Source organism: Pocillopora verrucosa, chromosome 12 (assembly GCF_036669915.1).
Source record: "Pocillopora verrucosa isolate sample1 chromosome 12, ASM3666991v2, whole genome shotgun sequence".
NCBI lineage: Eukaryota > Metazoa > Cnidaria > Anthozoa > Scleractinia > Pocilloporidae > Pocillopora > Pocillopora verrucosa.
The window spans coordinates 14,476,945-14,504,941 of NC_089323.1; the positions used below are offsets into that span (position 1 = coordinate 14,476,945).

The 27,997-nt window shown below is 36.9% G+C and overlaps 1 protein-coding gene across 1 annotated transcript; it reads right to left on the bottom strand.

Moving 5' to 3' along the window:
• Nucleotides 1-87: 87 nt before the first annotated feature.
• LOC131778982 (uncharacterized) lies at nucleotides 88-27,973 on the bottom strand. The gene is made up of 45 exons (XM_059095482.2): nucleotides 27,903-27,973; nucleotides 26,408-26,486; nucleotides 26,181-26,269; nucleotides 25,654-25,730; nucleotides 25,061-25,127; nucleotides 24,068-24,153; nucleotides 23,227-23,284; nucleotides 23,027-23,093; nucleotides 22,522-22,583; nucleotides 22,270-22,374; nucleotides 21,609-21,680; nucleotides 21,068-21,237; nucleotides 20,592-20,670; nucleotides 19,819-19,900; nucleotides 19,250-19,298; nucleotides 18,731-18,818; nucleotides 18,146-18,214; nucleotides 17,436-17,537; nucleotides 16,622-16,702; nucleotides 16,448-16,501; nucleotides 15,558-15,705; nucleotides 14,621-14,905; nucleotides 13,858-13,989; nucleotides 13,179-13,348; nucleotides 12,575-12,712; nucleotides 12,250-12,316; nucleotides 11,942-12,041; nucleotides 11,167-11,274; nucleotides 10,475-10,550; nucleotides 9,912-10,001; nucleotides 9,188-9,254; nucleotides 8,653-8,835; nucleotides 7,697-8,014; nucleotides 6,965-7,168; nucleotides 6,347-6,505; nucleotides 5,700-5,920; nucleotides 5,019-5,350; nucleotides 4,403-4,597; nucleotides 3,613-3,768; nucleotides 3,164-3,462; nucleotides 2,612-2,782; nucleotides 1,650-1,841; nucleotides 1,044-1,116; nucleotides 345-487; nucleotides 88-205 (listed from the first exon to the last, which is right to left on the bottom strand). The coding sequence occupies exons 2-45, from the start codon at nucleotides 26,478-26,480 to the stop codon at nucleotides 189-191; spliced, it is 5,574 nt and encodes a 1,857-aa protein (XP_058951465.2). The 5' UTR covers nucleotides 26,481-26,486; nucleotides 27,903-27,973; the 3' UTR covers nucleotides 88-188.
• Nucleotides 27,974-27,997: the final 24 nt, after the last annotated feature.

Consider the following 27,997-nt stretch of genomic DNA (forward strand, 5'->3'; position numbering starts at 1 on the left):
CCGAGGCATATGTTTAAGGTACACGTGCAATGGCAGTGTGATAGCATTATTTGTCACTTTCAATAAATATTGACAATGCAAAATTTCTAACTTGAGTCTTTATTATCCATCATCTAGATTGTAACATATCGCAAGCTAATACACCTTTTTTTACCAATAAGCGAATAAGTTCTTCTCCCCACTGGAACTCAGGCCGATGGTGCACCTACAAGAGCGACGAAAATCATCACTATTTAAAATTTTCCGAATGTGGAATACACTCTGGGAGTCAAATTGAGTTTGCTTGTCTATCATTCGCACACTGTCTAAAAATCTTCGAACTATTCTTTCCGTCAGTGTCTTACCAAGTTTAAAGAAGTTGAGTTTCAACCTTTCCTCGTCACATCCTGGCCAGTAATTCAAGTGCACTCCCTCCCCAGGCCATCCACCGTTTGGGTGAACGCAAAAATTGTGCTTCAAATTCTTCAGGTTATAATGAGCCGCCAACCTGAAATGATTAAAAAAAATAAATGATAGACGCGAATAAAACCATTGCTCCCCACGAAAAAAAAACATGCTTTTGCGACGTCATTAGGCCATTTGGGCACCAGTCATTGTGTATCGCCAGGGCGGGGGGGTGGCGGATTTTTTTGTCGGGGGATCCCCTGGTTTTGAGGGGGAAAAGAGGGGGATCAGTCGTCGCCAACAATGGGGGAGGGAAGGAAGGGGGAGGGAGGGTCATAAAGAATATTACAGAGCCAAAGAGGAGATATGGTAAATTTTATAAATTTTAGCCCCCTCCCCTAGGGGAATTAGTCATGACTGGTACCTAAAAGAAAGGTTTTTCGAAGAGAAACATGCAACGTCCCTAATACAAGCTGTTTGACAAATGCCTCAGCGTGTTAATAAATGGTTCGAACACACGAAATTTGTACACAGTAAAGAAGTACCACGAGAGAAAAAGTAGGAAAGGGATGAATCCAGCATGCATGATATTTGAAAATATGAGGCTGACATAAGTGGACATTATGCTGCAGCCTGCACATCATAATTTGATTACATACCTGATATGCTTAGAAATACCCAGATCACATTTATCCTTCAGCATGAGTTTTTTGTAGTAAGTAGGGTTATTGTCTACAAAAATGAAAAACGAAAACAAACTTAATGTCTCAAAAAAGGGATTGTTCATGCCTAAGTTTTTTGTAACAAGCAGGCTTATTGTCCAAAAAAGAGACAAAAAAGAAAAAACCCAAATTAAGACAAAAACAGTCAAACAAAGTTGTTGAAAGAAAAGGTGGATTGTTCAAGACTTAACTAAAAAGATTGGGCCAAACTGCTCAATTTTCAGAGAAGCGCAAATTGAGACCAGCGGAATATTTGGAACCGTTGAAATTAATAAATCTCCTGTTCTTCCCCTCTTCCAGGTACTTCACATTGAAATGGAAAGAACTGAAATAGTTCCACAGAATCATAGTTGTTAACAGAGAAAGTTAGCTAAAAGTGTCACAGAATTATTTCTTCGTTTTCTTTTTTTCTTCACGAGAAAACAAGAATAATAAAAATTCAGTTATAATACTATCACAACAAGGAAAACCAACAAGGACTACTACAAAAACAAATCACGGGAAAACGAGGAAAAAAAACTTAACGATACAATATTTAATTACCCTGTGGACAGACTACTTTCTTGCTGCATTTGTGATGAATAACGCCATCTTGGTCAAGAACAAAAATCTGATCAGTCACATTACAAGCTGTGCCTTCCTTTTTCGTAAAGATAAGATAACTCCCATCAGGAGGAGAACAACCTCCTTCGTTTGGGGCCACACAGAAGTCACCGTAGCTTCGTATTCCACTTTCTGAAAAAAGAAAATTACTAATTACAATAATAATTAAAATAATGATACCTCTTTCAGTCCTTAAATTATGTTGAGGATTCGTTTACCGCTTTTTCGAGAAACGATGTCGGAAAAAAGGACAAAAGTGCATGTAACAATGTCGAAAGGTACTCTGCGTATCCAGTAATCAATGAATTTTTTTAAAATTTAATCAAACCCGTAATGGCTCGTCCTTACGAAGACATTTTCTCAGGTTTCACAGGAATCCTGAAGTCATGGAAGCGGGACAATAAAACAACCCTCAACAACTTTTGAAGTCGTCACTTGCACTTTTATACTTTTTCTTTTACCAACAGCCTTTCTCAAAATAGCTGTACAGATAATATACGTACAGACGATATTTACATATTTAGGTTGTTTAAACAAGCCCCCATTTAAAAAATATTTCTGCTGAAATGGGCCAGCCTGTTTGCAATAACGTATTTAAAAAGTGAACAATTAACCAATCAACCACACTTTCTATCGGTTTACCGGCTAATAAACCACGCGGGAAGTTGGACCACAGGAGAAAAGCTTGTTAACCACAAGGCGTAAACTTTTCAACCTTTCCCTTGCTCAGTAGGTGGTAGTTTTAGCTGAGACATATTTGATCACGTCATGCATTAAGACCAATGGCGTGCGAGCAAAAATACTTAATGAATTGTAAAGGTTTATACCACAGTGCAATCAATGAACATTCCCAGCGACTAAATAAAGTAAATTTCCTGGTCATATTATAAAAAACCGCCTACCAGGGCAATAAAAGCAGTTCCCTTTGTCTTGTGTGGGAATGCTTGGATCGCACTGTTTTCCACCACAACGTCGCCTGGGGTTTGTACATGTTCTGTACCTTCGATGCTTACCAGGTTCGCATAATTTGTCACATCTCCCCCATTCACCCCACTCAGTTAGTCCGCCATCCACTGAATTCCAAAACAAATTTAAAAAATACAACGGGTAAAAAGAAATTATTTTTCACACAAAAACCAAAGATATAGCTATTTGAACAAAACGCCTATCTTAGGGATTAATATTTCAGTCATAATTGATGAATTATTGAAAAAGATCAAAAAACGAGCCTTATCTCCCTAAAATCGGACCGGAGCGTCCATATGAAATCTTTTCTTGACTGAATAAGCTGTCAGACGCCAAAAATGATATCTACGAACCTGGGTAAATCCACCCTCGAAAAAACAAAACTCGACTGTTAAAAAGGAGACAGTGCTGAAGACGATAGTATAAAACGAAACGGCCTAGTTTATCGAGCTTCTAACGAGGGGTCTTTACTGTATCTACGGTAATACCTGGTTTTCTATCCTCATCACAGTCATCCTCATTTAGCCAGTACCAGATAACCCCAGGATTTCTCATCCCCCCAGCCCAAATCCAATCAGACGGAAACCGATCGGGGCCCCCCCAAATGATCGAACCCGACGGGTAGTAGGTGGGGCTGTCGGATGTGGTCAGCAGAGCCATGTGGTGAGTTCCTTTGGCGTCAAACCACGGCATTCTCTTGTTTAATGAATTCCACCAAGAATACTCCCAACTGTCAAACTTCCTCGTTAGGTTGACGTGGGTTTGCGAAGAATCCGATGCCATGAAGCTTTGATAAACAAATGAAATATGAAAAACACAGTGTGTGAATAAATTAGGGTACGTAAATACCTCCGATTTTGGAAAAAATACAAGGTATCACAAATTTTCTTTGAATATTAGTATTTATTCCAATACAATCCTACTACTGTTTTCCCACCTGTAGGACTTAGGAGCTTCAAAAATCCCTCCCCAGTGACGTCTAGAATGAGCATCCATCATGTACTGGAATGTGCCATTGTTGTTCAGGCTTTTAATACTGTCTGCTAAATCTAAGATGGAGTAATCTCGATTCAGTCCTGGATAAAGGGCATTTCTAGAAATGAAAGGAGAGATAACAAAACGTAATCGGTTTTCTTACTTAGCATATACTTTTATTTTCCCAACGGTGTAACGCTTGCGCTTACTTAGATAAATTTTCAAACGCATCTACTATGTATATCGAGACTAGGAGTGGCAAGAAGACGCTGCTATCAATATTAAAACGAAAGGTATTAAAAATTTTTAAGAAATTATTTGGCCAAATCCTGCCATATTATTATATTACGGGACTAGTGGAAGACATTTGCCTTACCGCGGCTTTCGCTTACCATAGGGTGAATAATTGTTTCAGTACAGTATCATATAAAGGAAAGATCCCCCAAAATTAGTTTATTTCTGTTGATACATCAAAAATAGTCGGATTTTAAACTCTTTAAGCGCCATTTTGTCTCTTCTCTGCAAGAGGTTAATAGTACTTGCCAGTCCGAAATAGCCAACTAATGAGCGCGAAAAGCTTTATTATTATTGTTTTTATTGTTATCATTATCGTCATTTCATCTTCTCTTGCGATCTAAGAGCATTTCCACTTTCCCTTTAACAACCACCAACGCATTACAAGGAACACGTCACTTCGGGCCTCAGCTTCGTATCTGATTAGTCCAAAGAACGCAAGTATAATATGCAATTACCTGTGTGGGACCCGTGCCCGAGTCCAATTGTTGTGAGCACTCGTCACTATAAGAGTGAAACCTCCTTTAGCAGTTGTCATATCGCAGTAGACCGGGAGGTACTGGGTATCACTAACTTTCATCAGTTGGAAACTATCCTCGCCATACTTGTTACCAGCTCTCATTCCGTGTAATTTCAAATCGTTGCAAGATAACCTGTCCACAAACAAATGACTCTCAATTATTGCAATAGACGATGAACACGATAAACATCTGAGATTTTGGTAACTTTGAGATGTTATAAAGAAACGCTTTCACGAATTTATCCTGGCCTTTAAGCTGGAAACATAATTCCCCTGTCTAAAACGGTATTTTTTTTTTTGGTTTTTTCGTAACTAGAGGTCGCAGAAAAACTTTAAAACATAAAGCTTGAATTTGAACATCTTTCCTATTATTACTGTATTTGATCACGACGAAAAGTCGAATTTTATTCAGGCAAGCATAGTTGCTATGGATAATCTCCAAGAAAAGTGTAAATACAGCATTAAGTGTACAGGAAAAAATATGTATATAAATACATACATATATTTCAGATCGTGGTCTGCACTGATTACGTTTACACATAACATAAATTCACCTCGCTCCTTCTCTCATCCAGTATCTCACAACACTCGGGTTTGGCTTCTCTTGCTCCAGATACGAGGCGGAGCTGGCGCCACTGTTATACACCAAGGACCCTGACGGTTCATCCACAGTTGACGCACTGCTTAATAACAGATCTTTAGATAATCCCAGTCTGGGCATGCGCTTTCCCAAGTTGCTGTTCTCGTCCCATGAGTCGAACTTCTTTACGATTTTTACTTTGGTTTGTTTGTCGCACGTAGATAGGAATGTATAGTCACGTGGTGCTTCCCAGATCCCTCCCCAACGGGTTTTGCCGTCTGCCTCAATTCGGTATTGAAAGAATTCCTGCTTGAAGACGAAGTTGAAGAAACACGACGAGTTATGGAAGATGGAATCGAAAATATTGCCACTCCATGATCTCATGATATGACGGGGAAACTAGCTTAGTGGTGACTGGCAAGAGTTTTGAATCTCATTAGTTGAGATGGCGGCACAAGGTTAACAGGCAAATCACTAGTTACAGTGAAAGAAAACCGTAAGCAATTCCGAGTTACTTTCAACACTCAGTGGAGAATTGAGGGACAAAGCACTTACGGTGATTTTTTTATGGGCATCAATTCATATACTTTTCTACAAATTTACCAAGTATTGACTTTAAATCACCCCTCAGCCGCTCAGACATCTAACGACTTACCTGAGCTTTGTCAGAGTCCTTTATGGCGTCTGCAAGCCCCAGTATGGAATAGTCATCTTGTAAAGAAGGTTTGTCTGAGTTTCTTTTTTTCATGTTGTCTTTATTCCACACACTGTGGGTCTTGCTTGTCACAAGTAGTGTCCAGGGTCCTCCTTCGGTCGTGAAATCACAATACGTTTTAACTTTTTGCTGTCCAGGAGGTTTAATTGCAAAAACTCCATCTGAAAAAAAAAAATACATTTCAATGCAGCTGCAGTTAACTCTTCATGTGAAATTTAAATGAGGTGTAATCAGTTTGACCAAATATATATTAAGACACAAGAACAAGGGAGTTAGTAGGAAGGTAATTTTAAAATTCTTCATTTGTATTTATTTGAATGATATTCACATACGTACATGTAAAAACCAGCCAGAACGGAGACAACTGTCAAAACGAATTAGATCTAAAAATATTTAAAACGGTCTCCAATATGCGAAAATACGAGTAACGCCGTTAGTTCTAATTTGTGTTTTATTGCTTGAGGAGTTGGCAGGATTTGTTTCGAACAATACCGATCGTAGTGAAGAAAACAAAAGCAATACAATCTCGAAAGTATTGAACGAAATTTCAATTACTGGATTTCCCGGTAATTCGTATCAAGACTTACCTGAGACAGGGTTAGTCAGCAATCCTCTGAAGAACACTTCTTTACAGGAGCCAGGCATATTAAAAAGTCCCTCTCTCATCCAGTACCAGATATATGATGGCTGACTCTCCATAAGGTGACCAGCAATCCAAGGTGCAGGGTGGTATTCCTTAGCGTCCCCTTGAAAAATCAATCAAGTTAAAGTTTTGATCCAGTAGTAAGACATTCCCTACCTTTGACCCCTTTTCAATCCAAAAATGTAATGTTTCGATTCTAGGTAATGACCCGAAGGACAATATGACAAACTTTGGTTAGGGTTTGATAGCAAGAAATTGAGACTGGGGAAGATATTTCACTAACTCTATTCTTTTCGAAAAATTGTGAAAAAGGAATTAAGGGTGATGAATTATGGAACCATTGAAATCATAAATCAAACGCTTGAAGAAAATAAATCTCATGCAAAAGGAAAGCTGTATCGTTACAGAAAGCTCTTTTTCTCCAAGTTTTCCACGTCATTTCCGTGACTATCTCAAAAATGGGGTTTGTCAAAAAGAAATAAACAACAACAACAAACAATGATCTTGTTTAATTGTACAGAGGAGAGTTATCGCTTTGTAGTATAGATTGAAGGTTATTTACCTGTTATTGTTCCCCACCAGCTGCGATAGGCATGATGGGATGTAGTTAACCTGGCATCAGAAATCCATGGCATTCTTTGTTCAATCCCACTGTCTGAATATTCCCAATTGTCAAACTTCTTAACCAGCTGAATATTCGTCTGTTTGTTGTTGTCAGCTGTGAACGTAAAACCTCTGGGCGCCTCCCAGATACCTCCCCAGCGATCTTCAAAAATAAAGAGATAAAGGTGAGAGAAATATGCGCTCAGTAAAACTAACGTTTTATTTTCGGCACAAGTGATCAAAGTCTTCTCTTCAGGACAATTGAAGTACGGCCTTTCTCTCTGTGCGACATAAAAGCTAAGTACCATTATAAGCCTCGGCGCGTAAAGGGAAAGAGGGGTTGCTGGAAAGACTCTCAAAGAAAATGTTATACATTGTTAATGATGGAAGTTTTGTCAATGAGCATCGTTCGTGATGATGGCCAAGATGACCATGTTTCTACAAGTGTTGCTTAATTCTACAAATAAATAAATGACTAGGAGTGAGGTTCTATGCGAGCATCGCATACTTTCTCGTACATTCTATTGCTAATTTTTTTTCGAAATGGCTAATTAGAATGGCGATCACTTTGTAGACAGCATGACTGCTGACCCTCATTGTGGATTATATTTTTTTACTATGGCCTCCTAAGCTCACTCTGCATTCACCCTATCCTGTCCTGTATGACGGAAATTTAGGTACCTTGAATTACCTTGGCTTTGAGCCTCTAATCGATACTCAAACGTAGAACCTGCCACGTTAATATTATCCTTAATACTGTCTGCATACTGCAAGATGGAGTGATCATCAGTCAACTTTGGAGAGTTCGCGTTTCGCAATTTAACATTCTGTGCCGTCCAGGTGTTAGTATGACTGGTAACCAATAGTGTCCATCCTCCACCATCACGCGACATATCACAGTACGCCATGATTGGCTGAGAGCCTGCGGGGTAAATCTTGTAGACACCATCAGGATAGTAATGATTCTGTTCATCCCCCACTTGACGCAAGTGATGGCATGAAATCACCACTGGATAAGAAAAAATAAAATTTAACATTGAGCAAAATGATGTTACTAGAAGTGTTTTTTCCATACATCGCCCTAAGAGTAAATACAAGGAGAGAAGTACAATAATATTGGAGGTAATGTAACTGCCACCAGTGAAATAGCTCAATGCAAGACTCCTTTTCAAAAGAAATGTTCTCCTATGTGTTCTAGTGTTGTTTTCTACTCTAATAATTAAGACACATTTACCAAATTTGAAAAGGCAAAAGTAAAAACATTCGATAAAATCAGCCTTTTAATAATCTAAAAGATATCCTCCAGTAAGCGAAGAATACCTAATAAGTCGTTCAGGAGATCGACTGTTCTGTCTGTCTTAGAAAAAAGGAGAGGGCAATTCTCCCAATAAAACCCTCCCCAAGCCTTTCCCTTCTCCCATGAATTTAATGCTACTCCGACTTATGAAACATTTCTCTTTCAAAGGAAATGAAAAATTGAAAAAGCCTTGCCGAGGCGAACTTGCGACCCATGTTTCAAGAACTAATTATAAGCCTCACAGATCACTTGGTATTCTGTTTTCAGTTCATAAGTAAAAGAATAGGTCAAATTAAAGAAGGGAAACTAGAAAAAAATCAATAATAAATACTTTAAAATTTTTAACTCACCCGGACAGCTTTGTGTATTACAATCCTGTTTTTCATGTCGGTCTCCGGGGCAGTCAGCACCTCCATGTAGGGGGAACGGGTTGTCACAGAACCGATGTCTTCTTCTCTTTCCACCATCACAACCCTTGTCACACACAGTCCATGACGACCACTCACCCCAGGCTCCATCTCGAGGTACCAGAGCTGGAATGGGTCAGTTTAATGATTATAATAATAAAAACAAATATAATCATAATAGTTATAATGATAATGATGAATTCTACGATTAAAGAAAATACTTCCTCTTTACAAAAATTCCATCAGCAACCTGTATCAAAGGCTTTTTTTGTAAACGCTGAAACCTAACTATAGATAATTGTCGTGAGGAAGCTCCCTTATTTTCCTGAATTCTACGAAAATGAAAAGACTTCCCCTTCACAAAAATACCATTAGCAACCTCCATTTAGGGCTTTTTTTAAAACGCTTAAACCTAACTGAGAATAAATTGTCGTGAAGTACCTCCCTTACTTTCCTGAATTCTCTAATTATCTCTTACCCGATGCGCAACCGTCTTTAGAATCAAATCCTCCCTCACAATGACACAACTTTTTGTTAGTGCAAACCTAAATAAAAGAATGATGAGTTAGATATAGTCTATCGAACAAATTGCTGTTTGGCCAAATGTTGGAATGCATAAATAATAAACAAAGACAGGGTTTTTGCATAGCATTGAGATTCAGCTCTACTGCCGCTTCTCCTTTTTGGGTTTCAGTTGTTTGTTAAAAATTGTTTTGTTCTTTCTTTTTCTCGTTTGCTTCTTCGTTTATTTGTTTGTTTCTTTTTTGGCATCAACTGGGGATAGACATCTAAACCGATCTGGAGAGCCAGCAAAGCTTATCATATCAAGTTTATTTCTGACGAGGAAACCATATTAGTGCATAGTATCTCCTCTAACTTTATAAATAACTTAGTGGCACTTTAAATTAAGACACCGATATCATTAAATGAAAAAGCTTCTAGAAGAAAGGCGGTGTGGTGAAACGCGGATTTTGAATGCAAATGCATCGACAGAAGAAGTCAAAAAAAACCTTTGAGAGAGACATGTCACAATATTAGAGAAATACTTTCGAAAAATAAAGACTTCAATGAATGAATCGACAATTAGAGTAAACAATTACAACAACGGCAAAATGAACGAAAAATAACAAGTATGCTGAAGGATTTTGAAGGTCAATTCAGGTGTCATGGATTTGAAAAATTAGCCTTAATTATTAACTTACTCCTCTTCCCCCACACTCCTTGTTATTTGCCACCGGACAATTGCCAATGTCGAGAGAATCAAATGACTGACACTTGTAATTTATACACATCTGTAACAAAATACAAAATTCAACAAAATTCTTTGTTACCTTAACTTGTAGAAAATCATAAAATAATCTTGAGAGGTATTTGCCTCATAAAAGTTGGAATTGTATACTACTGTAATTCTATTTTATAATTTGGAGTTTCAGGTATCAGTGTTGGCCTAAACGGCTTTGATAGGTCACTGGCTTCAAGTGGAAAGAAAAAAATCGGTATTGTTTTTAAACTTAGAAGGAAACTCGTACTTTACGAAAGAACAGCCGAATAGACACTCTAAAGATCTCGATAAAATTTTCACTATTGTCTGCCAAACTTTTTACAATTTTGGCCTCTACATTATTGGTGTTGAATTTAAAATCGTTGATTGATATTTTTTCTATCTCCTCGTTACCATTTTTCTCCACAATTTATTCCTATAACAAGAAGGAAATGCTCAGGGGCCATTCCTGGGATAGGAAGAGTAAATTTTTATTCACGGTACCTTATCATCTCCACATTTTGTCCCTTCTCTAACCATTCCCTCACCGAGGTCATCTATAGATTTTAAGGTTGCAGCACTGTGGGAAGAAAGAATACATTAGGCTGTCAGACTGTCCAAGAGCCCACGCTTTTTTTTCCAAGAATTTTTGTTTTGTGGCGATAAGTCTTACTCTTTTTACATAAATCATTTTTCATAGCAATCAGAACGTATACCTTTCAAATATTAAAGAGTGGGGTGAAAAGACTCTTAAATAGTTCGCATCTCCACGGCCTATCCCGTTTTCCTTAACATGAAGCGACTAGGAATATTCCTACTTCCTCGAGGCTGGAAAAATGGTTCATCGCAAGTTACCCCCACCCCCACCCCCCTACCCCACCCTTCTCGTTATTATCATAACCACCCATATCAACAGTATTTCCATCGGTTTTCTTATAAGTCAGTGGTACCGAAGGAGGGTGGATCTGGAGTTCAGCGAACGAACCACAACGGGCCATCTTGACTTAAAATACTAATTCTTTCGATAGATATATATTTCTTTCCCTTGATAATGTCCGTAGGCATGGTTTCCCTAGAAACACGTTTTTTAACTTCTCCTTGAATACTTTTCGAAGTATCCAAATTGATTAAATTAAGAAAAAAATAGAGAACACATTTGTACTTTTTCGCATGGGGTTTTGAACATACTTTAATACCTGCATTGTTTTCCATTATCTAAACTTATCTTGGTGTATGTCCATCCGTAGTCAACAACAGGTTTATCTCTGCTGTCTTCACATTGAAGCTGACCGCATAACACGTTACTAAAAAAAAAATTAAGGAAACTCATTAACGTTTGCACAATGAATATTTTCGGCAAATTACATATCAGTGGTCGCCACAAAAAGAAATTTTCAAATTAAGGAAAGGAGAGAGATATGAACATGTATGAATTAAGAAGTTTGAAATGTTTGCATACTGAAACACCTTAGGTATCCAGATACGTATAAAAGAAATCATAGCATTTAAGGCATAAGCTACGTCCTTCTATTTCTGGTTGGTTTACCAAAAATAGAATAATTATAAGGAAAGGCAAATTGCCCAAATAAACTTCCAGGACTTCACCCTAGCAACATCTAGAGGGACAATGGAATAGAAATCCCGGAAGTATGGATACTGACGATCAAGAGACACAATAGGTCAAGGGCCGTTCGACCGCGGACCACTGAAGGAACCTTTTGACGAAATGCGCCAGTATCAGCTGTGGAATTCCAACGAATAACAACTGAGAAGAACAGTTTATAAAGTAACGCGTACTAAATCGACTTTATCGCCTGAATAAGCAGTATGTAGTCGAAACGTCGCGGTCCATATACAAAGTGACTACGTTGTGAGATGAAAGATTGTACTTCGTTTTAAAACTCCCTGAAAAAGATATATTTTAAGTCCACTGGGTGATTATTCTTCCAAACTTGCATTGTGGGCTTGTACCTTGCAGCGCATGATGCATTTGTAACTGGATCACATGTGCCAAATCCAGCAGCTTCAGTGTTTAGTTTGTCATAACATCCTTGGTCAGCATTATTGGCGGCTAAAAAATTAATTGATTTGGGTTACAAGTAAAGTATTAGAAGCTCAGGTAAATGTCTCTGTCATGACCTTAGATACAGCAACTTGAGGTGGCTGAGTATCTATAACTTAAAGATACAACTGTTTAGAGGATAATCGCTTTCAGTTCTTGACTGGACGCAGTTTAATTGTAAAGGCATTAAATAATAAGAACGTTTATTCAAACTTACTTGCTCCCCACAAGTCTTTGCACTGAGTTTCGTGAATTTCGCTGCATTTTCCTTGGTAGCAATGCGACTGAAACGACAATAGTTGTGTAAGTCAGTGGATTTAGAGAAATTTACCTGACAGGTGCACATGTTCGCTATCTTTTATCGCGAATAAACGAATCAAAATGTTCACTTTTCCCTTCTCTTTTGTTTCATACCAAGTCTTCGAAACCAAACAAGCGAATATTCTCCTTACTGAATCGGTTTTAAAACAAGGAAAAATGTCAATAAGAACCTAACGGTGTAAAGTCACATTTAAAATCACCGTTTCAAATATTTTCCTTACATTAGAATGTTGTTTGTCTCCACTCTCTGAGTAACCAGTCCACCGCTGACCATCATTGCTGAGGAACAAGTAGAAGCCAGTCACCCAGTCGTACCAGTTTCCACGTCCCTGTATCAAAATTTTGCTCACCGTTCGTACCTACAAAAAGAAAAATCGGCCAAAAGTTAGAAACATGATACGGAGAGTCGACTTCTCATGATTCAGAAACACTTACTACAGGACATGTCATCACTAACTCGTTTTTGAACTTCAACTGTACGCAAATCACTCACAAACTCAAACACATGGAGACTGTGAAACTATTTTTGGTCTTTCATGTTTTCTCTTATATTCTGCTTTCTCTCTTAAAACATGTGACACTGTAATGATTCGCTTTTTTTTCGCAGCAAACTATCACCAAATTTAAGGAGAAAAACAGAAAAAAATCTTAAATGATAATTAAAAAGGGGACTGTAAAAAAAAAAAAGAAATGTGACTGTAAAAGCATTAAAAAAATTAAGGCTACGATTGAGGCTTTCTTGATACAATGACCGCGAGGTAATGTCTTCACTGTAGCACTTTATACAGAAGGCTCATAATATAACAGATTAGAGATTGGAGATACCTGTCCAAAGTCAATCTGTATGTACTCGTTTTTGTTTTTCTCTTTGGCACACCAGTACTTTCCGTTATGCAGCCTGCCATAATGCGGGAGATCTGCTGGTCTGGATGAAGACGCAGTGATCTGGCTGTCTTTAATATCACCGCTCTGCATTCCGAGAGGGTCCACACACTCTATAAATAAGGTATATCTAATTTCAATTGAGCGCGTTTCGGTCGTGTCGCGCCAACCATTACCAAAGGTTATAATAAACTTATTGTCCCTAGAAAAACAAATAGATTATCACCCGAAATCTCGGGCTTTATTTAAGAAAAGCTTTCGCCATCTTTACTTTCCTTTAATGGAACCCGCTATGTTATGCAACCTTGTGCATGTGCTTAACAAACAAACTTATCATGCCGTGTCATCTTTTTTTTTTTTAATGTGATTTGTCCGATAGGCTATGTTCCTTGTGAATCGAGCGTGTTTGTGCCCCTCAATTTTATTACGAATTTTATGGAAAGAATGGTTGATTACTTGGCCATTAAAACCGCCTCAGTTACTTCTCTGTTGTTAATTTGGATTTTGATAAATAATCTCTCGGATAAGAAACCTCATGTACATGTTGCATTAAAATAATTCGTAACTCTACATTGAAGTTTTTACACACTGTTCAGCTGTATGTTTCAGCAACATAAATTACCTTGCTTTGCAAACCATAGTTCCAGCCGTCGCTCATCGCATCCTGACCACAATACCATGTGTCTGTCGACGCCAGGCCAAGCTCCATATGTATGGACGCATTTCCCGGTATTTAGATGCTTCAGAGACCGTCCTGTCGAAAAAATAGTTTAAAAACTTTGTTTAAAAGACAGATAAATGTACTGTAACGTTAGAAATGAACACAATGACTATATATTAATTACGTTGTGAAAAGACGAGCGAATCATTTCCAAACGTATTTACATTGTATTAAGGACTTATATAAGAGTTAATTTATATTCGATTTAGGTTGCTCAATCTCTTCCAATCTGATGAAGTGCTGTTGCTGTAAGTAGCAAGACCGTAGAAAATAAAAAAAACGTCGTGTTAGAGTGCCTTCCAAAGGATATACATTTTTCGGTGTTATCTCTGACTAAACTTACTTGCAAAAGTCAAAAGCCTTTTCCATCATTAAAAGAAAAAAATTCTTCCCAATTTCCATTTATCTTTCCCAGATTTTGGAGAATATAAGATGAACAAGAGTCAGTCAGGTTTGAGAGAGTAGTGTTGTGCTCAAGTGAACAGGGGTTAGCGGTGAGTGGATTATGTTTGTATCTCAAAGCCTTTATCAGTCAGTCAGAATTACTCAGAGACGCATATTCCGGACCCCAGTGAACTTTTAACAAGCCCACCTCTCTAAAAAGCCCTTTGACTGAAAGCACACACAGTAATTTACGAAATCAAGGAGCGAAATTACATCAAACCTGATGTCCGCCTAAATTTCGAATCTTCTGTTTTGCACGTACTGCTAACAACAATCTTCACACCATTACCAGTGCCGCCATTCTCGGGACACACCATTTTACCACTGCAATTATGACGTAACACCCCGTCTGCATCAAGTGTAAATTGGAAATGACTTTCTGAGCACAGACCTCCAGGTCTGTATATTAAGCGGTCGTTGTCATTTGGCGAGCAAGACTGGTTTGATGGAGTGAGACAAAGATCCAGACCGTATGACTTAAGAGGAGTTGCGGCAGTTGGACTAACTGTGGAAACAAAACAAATTAACTTTAAACTAAATTAGTGAGAGTTTCATGAGGTTGATATATTCCGTAAACGCAAAGCCAAAGCAATACAAGTGATTTCACCCCAAATTCCTGTATGCATTGTCGCCACAATCATTAGCGATAAATTAACATGATCCAAGCAATTCACTGAATGATACTTTCTGTTACTGTCTCAATTTCCTGAAATGTTTAAGGAGGATTTTTAAATCAAAATTTCCAAAAGTATCCCAGAGTCACAAAATTCTTGTGGTGACTTTTGTTGAAAGTCTAAATTTGGCTCTTAATTTTTCCAATGGTTTCTTCTATATTTCCCAACCCTTTTCTTAGAAACACTTTTCCTACAAAAGGAAACAAAATTAAACATTTTGCCTTTAATAACAATAAAGCCATAGGCATGAGTCTTGTCTTTTCACTCAACTTCCTACAAATTATACTTTATTTTTTCATAAATTCTCATTATTTTTCAAAACAGATTTCAGCAAGGAACGAGGATTTCAGAACCAAGTTTTTCTATTGAATTAAAATAAAAGTTAGAAGGAAATAAAGGAAATTTAACCTATTTCAAAGCACAGTCAAATATGGCCAGAAATTAAATTAAAAAATTTTCCCCATCATATGACATGACATTTACCTTCACCCGCTGAACACCCCAGAAACTCCGTTCTTAGACAAGGCCAGCCATTCCAGTACTGAGGATTGATACGAAGATATCGAGCGCTGACTCTTGGATTCAGGGTTCTGTGGTTCACACTAAAATAGTTGGTGTTTCCTTGTATAATCTTAATAAAAATACAAATTAATTAAATGTAATAGTAACTATATGCACTACCACTAGCCGCTCACATCAGTAAACGATGTTTGCATAGCGATGCAGTACTTTCGTGAAGAGCACTGAAAAAGATATCGTTCTATACGTGTCAGACTAAACGAGTTAAAGGAGAAACAGTGATTTAAAAAGTGTCGTAAATGTAAAGCTGAAGATATCTCTAGTACTTTTCAGTGCAAGTATGTTTCAAAAAAGACCACATCCTCAAATGACCATTTGATAACCACAATTTTTTTATCCTCTGATGAGTAGTAGATTTCTACCCACTAGCTAATTGCTATGCACTATCTATTTCCATGTAATTTTTAAAAAGAAGTGAAGGCGTTGTCAATCAAAACATTATCTCATCGACCATTCGCTGTGATATATTTTGATATTGTTAGGAGAAGTTACATGTTAATCGGTTCTGGAAATTTGGAATTAACTTATTACATGAACCAAAAAATAAAAGCTAACAGCACTGAAAGCAAATCAGCGACATACACAACTTTTAAGTGGGCTTCAATTTAGCCCCAATGCTGGCAAAGTGCTTCTATCGAAAAAGAGCAGTGGGACTTTGATGTAACCCCTGTTGCTCATCTCTAATCTTTCACCTCTCCTAGCGGTCAGTGTGAATTAGCAATCAACCGATGCAGGATCAAAAATACTGTTTCACATGTCATACTCGTTATGCAAAGGCAACTGGGTTCACTCACTGTTTTAGTTTGATTGCAAGGGTATCCATCAATTATGTATGAATCTCCTGGACACTGAAAACAAAACATGGAATTTCTTGTTTTAGTGCTTCATTTATGAAGCAATTGCATGGTCAGTCATTAATGTGGTACAAAATCATTAATACTGAATTCATTTGTTAGAGCTATACTTACATCCCGAGAATTACCAGTGCAGTATTCCGGAACATCACAATCTGTTTTGACTCCACGACACAACGATCCTTGTTTCTTGTACTAAAAGGAATGATTGAGAGAGTATGATGTTTACATCCACCCCGTTAACTTGGTGCGGCACTCTCATGGTGTTATTTTTAAACTTCTTCTTTAAATAGTTTCGAAAAGAGAATAGTCCCTCAGAAGAAAAAGTAACCACAATATGCTGTGAAACTGCAGCATATCATACAGACAAGTGAACATCTCAATTCCGGAATCGCTAGACTAGTGACTTACAGACAACTTACCACTGACAAAAAAAGGGGAAAAAAATACCCTAACGCTTTTTTTTAAATCTGTTCCACTTCTGAAAAAGAATTTCTAAAGCATTTATGTTCTTTAAGCCAAATTGAGACTGGTTGTCCATTATATGCAGACTTGCCAAGGTCGTAATTTTCATGTGTAATTCCTTATCCCGCTTCTACTAATTTATCGAGTTTTGGCGATGGCAAAAGAGATGTGGAAGGCACGTGCTGGGGTGAAAGTTTTCATAAGGTTATGGGGGCGTTTTTCCTTAAAAAATATTTCTCTCATCTTTTGTTAAACTTTTTCCAGCACTGTCCTCCCGTTATCATTTGATTCCTTGAATCAGCCGACAACGATTCACAAAATCGGCTGAGAGTTAAAGCTCCCCAACCAACGATGCTCGCGCTTAGGAAGTTCTCAGAGGTATTTATGGTGCTGCTTCATCAAATGACTTCTCAGCAAGCTTATTTAAATGAATTAAATGGATTATAATTCTACATTACACTACCAGGCAGTTCTCGCAGCATGAATGGTGTAGGTCACTGCACTGCGATTCCTTTTTAAGAACACAGTTGTGAGGCTCACAACAAGAATCCTTGATCTGACACATCTGAGGAAATTAATTAGTATTTATTAAATTCTCGCAAAAAGCTCCGTCTTTGCTATCGTCGAAGTAAAACTTAATTGTGAAAATTGATTATTGTTTTGATTTAAAAACTCTTGAGTGGTATAAGGTACCTAAGTTAAAAAAAAAAATCACGTGCAATTTATGACTAGTCAAGTTATAAATTGCATCCATTCTGCCTAAGCGATTACAAGGTCTCAGTATTCCACTCCTCTTCAATACCAATTTACCAATACCAATTTTAAAAAATTCGGCCGCTCGTCCATTCAGATCGAAAACTGGCAAAAAAATCAATAACTTGACTTACTGGAGCTCTGACTGAAAGCTTAGTCAACGAGTCTGAGAATGGTAGATAATTCTCTTTAACTGAGTGAAGCAGAAAACAATTAATAGTAACCTCGTTGTTTACATTGTTAATAGTTTTTTAGCATGATCATATTCCTTGATCAGTGATTTCCCCTCAAGATCTCTGAACCTGTTCTAAGACAATTGTGATCAAAGAGACCTGACTTGTTAATTATGTTTGAGAAATAAAAACAAATGTTGGAAAAATAAAAGCTGAAATATTTAATACAAATACAACAATGACAAACCTCAGGAGTGCCACAGTCACATTCTTCTCCTTCTTCACGGATTCCATTCCCACAATAACTGTTATAAGACTTGAAAACGAGAAAATCAAACAAAAATGAAACAGCCTTGTTTCTATTACATGATTGCACTAAATGAAGTGACCGACGCTTTGTAGGGTGCAAGACTATAATTACCCAATAATATTCATATTAGCAATTTACTGAAAACCTTCAATCGAAATAATAAAACTATAGTTGTCCGACGTTTCGATGTTGCTGACCTCATTACCAAGGTTAAAAAATGAGAGTTTTATCGCGGTATATAAATATAAATGAGTGGAATTAATGTCTATTATTCTAGTTCCACCAATTTATATTTCCACCGCGAAAAAACTCTCATTTTTACCGTGATGACGGTTCTAGCAACCTCGAAACGTCGGACAACTATAGTTTAAACATCGAAACGTCGGACAACTATAGTTTAGTTATCAATATTTATGTTGCATGCTTTATGAAAAGAATGTTTTTCCACGAAGTTCAGTTAGCACAATGTTTGATACATCTGTTACCATAGTAACTACTCCTTCTTGAAATAAGATTATGTACCTTTTGTGTTGGCACGTTATATAAGCACCAATCATTGAGTCTTTGAAGTGAAGTCATACTACAGTTAGAAAATCCTGGAACTCTGGCCCTGCGGATCAAATTTAATATATTTGTGATATAAACAAGCATCAATCTCTAAGTCCAAAGTTTCCGATAGGGTTACATGAAAGGACGAATTATTTCCGTTCAAATTTTTCGTGTTCTTTGGCTTATTATCGACCCAGTCCATCGCACAATTTTATTTGATTCGTCAGTTATGTCAAAGTAACTCTATTTACAGTATCTGTACTGAAAGATTTGTCACTTGTAACCTTGTAGTATTTGCACAATAATAGCCATTGCTTGTAATTACAGTTTGGTTTTGGTTACATGACATCCAATCACAACGCTCCTTATTGAGTCGTGTAGCCTGCTTGTTTTAGATTAGATGTATTGGCCTCCGGCTGGCTCTTATTGCCCAAGCTGAAGATTCTTCTTGCGAAATGGCGTGCACATATCTATTATGCAAATATCACATACTTGTGACCGCCCATGATGCAGCCTCTTGGGGTCAAACACTTGCAGCTTCCTGGGAAAAGAGTTCATTACAAATGAGCGAAAGAGAAGATGATCCCGCAAACAATCACTTTGTGATGAATTCATTTGTAAGTTTGCTTTCAGAATTTCTCTTCATTAAGTAATAAGGTCACTTTAACGTATTCAGTGGAGCAAATGATAGAAATCTTAAACAGAAAAAACTTTTGCACGTCTGTTTTGTTATACTGACGATCTTTTAAAGTAGGGGAAAATGATTAAAATAATAAGTTATGTTCCTTTCCCTTAATAGGTTAACCATATCAGCAAAAAAGTTGTTAACAACTTGGGCTTGCGTTAAACACGAATAAAATACATAGAGAAATGAAAGAACTAGTAATCGAAAAACTGAACAACTAAAGTAAACCGTGAAAGAAATTTAGATTTTGTTATCTGGAGATAGTACAGCGAACTAGTAGAGTTAGGGAGGTTTTAATGGTTGCTGAGAGATCCCACCTGAACCTTGTCCAGCTTTAGGTTAAGGCTAGGATTTCTAAGTATCTCGTCATTCTTACCTTCGTCATGGCTGAATCCAAAGTTGTGACCCATTTCATGTGCCAGTATTACATAAGGGCCAATGATGCTTCCATAATCCCACTTGGAAAGTAAAAGTAAACAACTTAAGTTCGATCTCTTAATGTAGCTATCAAGCCCGTTAAGATTAACTAGACCAAAATATCAGCCTCCTACAGAGACGTTTACATAAACGATAATGCATCTATGGATAATCTTAAATGTTCAGCTTCCAATAGTGTGAGGAGTCAAGACTCTGAAGTGCTTTCTTCAGTGTCTTGTTCATGTTATGAAAATATCGTCCAGTTGTGGTAACCAAACATAACCATAGACATCCAACCAGTCTAGGTTTTATTAATAGAAATTACAAACAGCGAAAATAGTAAACAAGGGTGTTTAGGGCTGTAGGAGACGAGGGAGATTAATCACTCATGACAAGCTCTAGAGTTTTGGGTGAATCTGTTTAAGAGGTACGTCGAACAAGGGGCGACTACTTTACAGCATCATTTTTAAATTTGTTGCTACAACTTGACTCAACTTCTCTATAAGAAGCTCTGATTTATGGTTTGCTCAGTATTTGACACCTATGCTTGAGAGGCTATCTGATTTCACTTTGTTTGATTTAAATTTAAAAAACCGAATAAGCATGTATCGTTTTCGGAAAGTTGTTAACCAATCACATTGGAGAGTTGATCTTCCAAGTGACTTTCATTCGTAATTAATTAGAGAGCACTGTTATCAGTTTTCGCAATCAGTCGATCACTTTTTAACTTACATTATTAACACCGGTTGATACAGAGCCACACATCCCAAATAGGAACGCCATGCCAGCACAGTCAGACCAACGCCACTCGCTGAAACGAAAAAAAGAAGGGAACTCTATGCAACTTCTCCAATGATTAAAGATAATTTTTTTTCGTCCATGTAAAACCAGTCCGAGTTTTGGAGCCCGAAGCCAATGAAGTTGTGTGTTTTGTGCGTCATCCATGTAATCCTATATTTCTTAAACAAATTTGGAGCTTAGGTATTTAGTCAGGGAACTTAGCAGAACCATGACAACCGTGATCAGTTATATTGTTTGGTACTTAATATTCGACTTGGTACGATGAACAATTAATGTTTTATTAGTGAAACTTCCCACAATTAATCGTAGACCCTACATTTCCCCTACTACAATATTTTTTTAAGAAACAAAAAGTATTTCGAACTTCTCTCTCATCTTTGATTTATTAAAATGCGAAATCTTCTTACCTCAGTAGCTGTGCGTTGTCATGAGCAAATTTTTTTATTAAATGGTCGTTTCGATATGAAGTAAAGCGACCAAGGTCAGGTCCTCCTTTCTTTTGACGCTCAAAAGGATCGCCATTCGTCCAAATTTCCAACGCTTTCAAGACTACCCTGATATTTATCCGCTGATAAATCTAAATAAAGAAAAATAGGGAAGTCATGATAGACATTCCATTAGACTGATTTGTTCGCTGCTGCTCTCCCGTGGGGACTAGGAAAATGATTAAATATCCAAATAGTTGAATATTAAAAGGGAATGAAAAATGACAATGGAAAAATATAAAAATTGGAATGGGAATTTAACATGTTCACTGTTTCCAGATCGAATTGGAATTTGGACCGTAGGTTGTTTATTAAAACGCCAATTTTTCTCTGGATTTCGATAGTGACTTCCGTTCTGGCTGCCGCAGCCTGAGTAATTCAAGATCATTGACAAGAGTTTTTTTCGTGATTACAAGTAACCAGAAAGTCGTGATTCACTCAGTATCTGAAACTGATTACTCACGGCATCAACAGCGTTTGCCAGTGTTATCACTCGGTCCGTGATTACTTTGGTGTCATTGTTGTGTTTCAAGTACTAAAAAATTAAAAGCAAAAAAAAAAGGAAACCCTCAGTAAGTACCGAACCTAATAATTACGGAGCAATTAACAAATCACGAATTCTTCTTTAAGACAGGGATCTAGCCCCTTTTACTCCCCAAATGAATTTCATATCTTCCATAAAATCCCATATCCTCAATGTCACCAAAACAAAGTTTAAATGTGACAAACTCTTTCGTAGATTACAAGATTGTTCATACGAATTTTTTTGCTTTCCCGACCATAGTAAGGTGTGATGGAAAACCAGGTAACTTGCTTTCCTGATCGTGTTATCAAGTTAATCAACCTTTTAAACCTGAAAGACACTAAGAACTTTTTTCTCCCCATAATTTACCCCTCGATTAAAAATAAATGTCAAGAGAATAAAGGAAACGATTATTTGATACATTCCCTTTTCAGGACCGTAGAGAAAGACTGGGAAACGGTATGGAGAGTATAAAAACCACTGATAAGGTGCAAACGATTAGTGTAACATAACGTTCTTTCCTGTAATAAATGCATGGGAACTTGAGGATAAATTTTACTCTAAGATCATTACGAATCTCAAAATTTATCGTATTACTTACCATTCCAAAATCTACAACCAATAACAGCTCATTGTATCTCGTCTCATCTGTTGTCAAAAATGGTTTGTAGAATTCATCAACGTGGCCCGATATGCTTCGTCTTATCTAATGAAAACATAAAAAAGAATCATGATATATTATGCTGTTTCCGGTTTTTGCCTCTCTCTCACTCTTACCTCTTATCCACGAGATCGTTGATGTATAAATGAAAAGAAGAAATTCCTAAGGAAAAAATTCTTATCAATATCTTACCCGAGAAATTGCACCTGACTTTTCCACTGATTGATGCAAATCTGCATGAGTTTCTTTGTTTCCTGGAGTAAAGAAAGAAACCAAAAATTGATATTAGAAACAAATTTATTGAAAAGGACTACGGGACGTTTGCATGAGTCTTCTAAGTAAAAATAAACACTTTTCTCTTTTCTTTGAGTGTGCTTATGTCTTTGCATTCACGGCTGAGCCAAATCTTGGCTAATAGAACGCTTAAGCACATCGACTTTCACACTGAAATGAATAGAGGCAAAGCATCCGTCCGTACTCATCAGCTTTACGTGCAGAGGTTGTGAGAGAATATTTTGTCAAACAAGAACGCTATTCAAACCATAGAAATCTCTTACTTACTTACTTACTAGAGTTACAAAGATGGTCGTTAAAACTTGTCTAAACATTAGTCCACGTAGTTGAAAAATAAATGCTTTATGGCGAGCTCCACTTTTTTTTTTCTGTGGTAAAATTCTATTTCCGCCAATTGCCTTACCGCAGTTATCCAGGATGTGTTTGGCTTCGTCTTCATTTGCTTGGAATATTTTGTGGGCGCCAGTTTCCTACAGTGAAATACAATCACGCATATAATTACTAAGCGGTGTTATAACTGGTAATTTGAAATCATGAAGAGGAATCAACAGTAAAATTCTGTGTGTTATTAAATCAAACTCTTATTTCGATAATAAGACTTACTTCTCCTCCAGACTCAGGTGTAATATAAAATGTATCTTTGCCATCATCTACGAGCCCCCTGGTTAGGAGAAATTGTAAAATTTCTTCTTCATTCACCTTTATACTTGTCCATGTCTCTTGTGGTCATCATTGTCTAATCAAGGGACCCCAATTATTTTGTTTTGGACCCTTACATAGGTTTAGTTAAAGTTAATGGCTAAAATGCGGTATTAAAAAAATACAATAAAATAACAGACGTGTAGTGAGACCCAGCCCGGTGTGGGTACAAAGCAAAGACTTCCGTTCGGTTTACCGTAGGTGTTGAAAAAAAAATGTATTTTTTTTCTCTTTGTGAAAGTGTCTAATAAATTTTTTTTATACAAGGCACATACGCCTACGTACGTTGATTAAAACCATAAAACTCGTGTCGGCAAATCACCGCGGAGTTCTTCAATATGGGTCACTGTTGTACTTTTAACTTCATTCATCCTTTAGAGGAAAGGAATATTTAATTTTATGGATAAACCACGATGCATAATTTTTTAACCGCTTGGATGTTTTTGTAGCGCAAAAAAGAAATTGTTGTGCTAGCTTTCCTTTTAAAACAGTGCTGCAAGTGTTTTTATTTAAAGCGGTTAACGTTTCGACAACCAGTGCGTACGTCATTATAAAATCATTTGAATCTGATGTGATATGCTGACACTGAGAACAGTTCTTTCACACGCCATACTGATCTGGACGATTATACTGCCCAACTATTTTATCGGTTTGTCTGAGCGTTTCAGTAAATTGCGTAACAAGCTGAGCTATTTTTACGAGGCACCTTGGGAATATTTTTCATGAATGAGGGCTTTTTTAATACCTCAGTCCTGAACAAGTGTTTAACACAACGGTTGAATCTGCTAGGCCTCGGATGGACCCTTGATAATGACAATGATCAGGACCTCCCTGAAAAAGATTTAAAAAAAGATACAAAATGTTCAAGTTGAACCGGGTTAACGAGTGTAGCACTTAATAACTTACGCAGACAGAAAAAACTTTATATGTCCACGATAGATTTCGTAGGCGATTCTCTTGTGAAAAACAATTTGCCAATAGATGAAAGACAACACAGTGATTATGCATCATACAAAACGCAGCTTAGTAAATTTGAGTTTGTCACTTCAATTTCGTGCGGGGCCTCTTCATCCCTAACATTCGCGTTAGGATTTGGGTATAAAACGAAAAATTTTAGAAATGAAAAGGGTAAGATTATATAAAAACTGTGGGGCCATGGGCAATTTGGTTTTATCAAATGAGTTGATAATTTAAATTGGCCAATGTACCTTAGAAACTGCTGAACACTTTACGGTGGCCAGTTTACATTATCAACGCACTTGGTAAAACCAAATTATCAAACTCTAGAGATTATGCACATAGGCATTCACAGATCAACAGTGGAAGGAGGGAGTGATGGCAGTTAGGGAATGTAAAACTCTAAATCTCAGGCAACAGTTTTCAACTATTCAAAAGCCAGTCGTCATGCACCACATTAGGTTGCCAGGTAGTTTGGTTTGCTGGTATTCCTGTGGTAAACTTTTTTAACATGCTAGTGCCAAAGTAAGTCTAATTACATGTTAATGAGGATAAACAAACTTATAACAAAAACTTTTGAGCCAACATCCGGGAAAACGCGGGCGACAAAGTCGTGATTGGTTTTAGGAGTGCATCTGATTGGTTGACACAGTGGCGCTAGTTTTCTAGACCAATCACAGAGCGAAATATAAAAAAAACAATGCAATCTCAGATTACTTTCAACACTTGATTTAACACTGCTCTAAACAATGCTAAAAAATATTAGTTTTTTGCAAATTACCTCTTGAATAACTTCTGAACCATCACTAGCAAATGTGCGAACGACAAATGATGGAGAAATAAGATCTCTATGAGATGAACAAAGAAAAACAAAACGACCAGTTATCTCTCTCTCATAAAGAATAAGAAGAAAAATAAATGAATCATAACCCAAAAATTGACGGATTTTAGAGACCAGTGTCACTTTTTGTAACGTTTCATTCTGCATCCCTTATCAAGAAAGAGGGAAAAACCTGCCCACGTTACTGGTTAGCATTTCTCGCTAATATCCCAGTGATGGTTTACAATCTTTTCGAGAAAAGAAAAGTTCACCAGAACTGTAAATATCCTAAAATTTCCCCCTTATTCCTAGTCTTTGAAATTGTATTCTAGTTTGATGACAAGATCTATTTTCTCAAAAATTTGAAGTCACGAAGTCTCTCTACCGAGTAAAAGAGATAACCAGAACACTTACACGACGAAAATGATCAGGTTTTTTTTTTATCAATGCTTAGGTGAACCTCCAACATGCAAACAACTTTCCACTAAACAGAGACATCTTGAAAATTAGTAGACTTTGGTCAAAAGTCAGTCGTATGATGAAACCAAACATACTTATTTCGTTTTATATCTAGGGTCCAGTCCTTGTCAGGGGTATTCAGTCGATAGGAGGCGTCATCCACGTGAACTCCCTGAAACAAAGTAACATCATCATCCAGGTCTACCGAGCTGGCATAATTAACAGTTAATCTTGGTTGACGAAAGTGATTTATAGGAGCCAAAAGTGGTTTTCTATGAAATTAATTCCCAGAAGAATGTTTTAAATAAAAAATTGCTCCGTTCTGCGTTAAAAACGCATTTAAAAATAAACCAAAATATATATATATATATATAAATAAAATTTAAATCCTGCTTTTCTGCAAGTTGCTTGGCTTCGCCATAAGCACAAAAATTAGTTTGAAAAAACTGATTCCGTTTTATCCCAATTGAATGCCAGGTTATCCATTCTTTTTCCCCGTCCATTTTTCAAACAGGTTTGCATTACACCAATGGTTTTAATTCAACCCTCTAGCGGAGAATTCAAAAGCTTACGTTCAGAAAAACGTTTCAGCGACTGTAAAAGCGTTTGTCTTAAAAAAAACCTTTTCAGATGTTGACAAATCCCTTTTTCCCCGCCTGCCATCCACGCGTTCCGGGAATGTGATGTGATAGTCGCTTTGATAGGCCATGTCTGCAATTCCAAATTTTCTTTGTTAGAGAATTAAAAAAAAAAAGGGAAAAGAAAGTCAATAATACAGCATTTATAAACCGCATAATGCTTCGATACCATCATTATATCTCTTTCAAGTAAAAAAAATAGGAAACTTACTTGCAAACTGGGAGCTTGCGAATTGCAAAAGCAACCACAATGTGCTGATGATCAACCAGACGCCAACTTTCATCTTCCTCTAGTTAAGGTTAGAAATTACATATCACAAAAATAAATATGTTTTGTCAAGTTTTTAACCATGGCCGTCTCTTAGCATAGCTAATTAAAAGTTCTTAGTGCTTTTAAAGTCGGTATTTACAAAAAATATAAAAGGCTTTTGCCTGTCATTGTTCTCATTGTCGACGTTGTCACTGCTGAGTTTGTTTATAGGGTTAACAAGAAAATGATTTTCGCTCGGGTGATATTCGTTTTTAAAGATAAATCACAACGAAAACATCATGAAAAATTCATTTTTTGCATTCCTTTTCCCGCTAAAAGTGGACAGTTTTCCTAAATAAAATGTTCTTTTTATTAATAACATCTCGATTAAAATTTCTTACAGCTCCATCACATTAACACTCATCTATCGGCCTTCAAAATAAAAACTCCATTACAAGTTTCTTTTTTCACCCACAGCTAATACTGGCAATACGTTACAAATTTGTCAGTTATAAATTAAAGATTAGATTTTTTTCTTAATTCTCAGGATCCTCGATGTAACCTTTAATTATTAATTTTAAGAATAGCAGTAATCGCTATCAAGTCGTGATTTGATAAAAACCACAGTTTGCGACTCATCTAAACTTTAATTAAAAATTTACACAAGATTTTTTAACCATCCAATGAACAAACCCCTTCAGTTCAGTTTCAATGCTGATAGTAGTTTTAATCGCAAAACCGATAAAAACTGGAAAGTTACATCCTTTTTCCTTTAATTGTAAATATGGCCTCAAGGGACATTTAAAGAAGGCTTTCGCAGCTGAAATATTACATTTACTTTTAAAACATTAGAGGTTAAAAAAAAAGATATTGTTGACATTAAAAGACATCCAAAACATTTATTAAGAAGACAAAATCAACATTTGTTTAAATAATACCAGGTAACTTTTAGAAAGGCTCAGGTAACTTTTCGTTTCACTATTTCTATGACCACCATTGAGCCGAAGAATTTGGTCGTGACCATGAGATGAAGGAATTGTTGAACTTCATAGAAAACAGAAAAGGTATTCAGATTAAACTCTAGGTTTTTGCACGGCGGGCCATGTTGTTTAACATTTAAAAACTTTCACGACCTCTGAGCTTAACTGACGCTAGAATTATTAAAAACGAACTAACCAGCAAGAACTGGGTATCATGCACATGTAGGCACCGTAGTGTATTGCTTAGTTGGTTAATGAAGTAATGCAAGTCAAGCATGTTCCTGCTCTTATGAGACACCTCACGTATCTTCTCGAAGCCGATTGATTTTCAAAATTAGCAGGTAATCTGTCACACAAAAGTGCTACCTTTTAAAATTGAGAGTAACCTCCAAGGAGCCATTCAATTAACTTTGCGATGCCAACCTACATAACCAGAATTTGCAAGGTTTGATTAAAAGACATAAGTTATGCCCTACCTGCAAACTTCTTGCTTTCAGAGCCTAACTACACTTTGCAGGTCCAGCCTTGTGTAATAGCTGTCTTTCAGCCATATATGACGCCAGAATAAGAC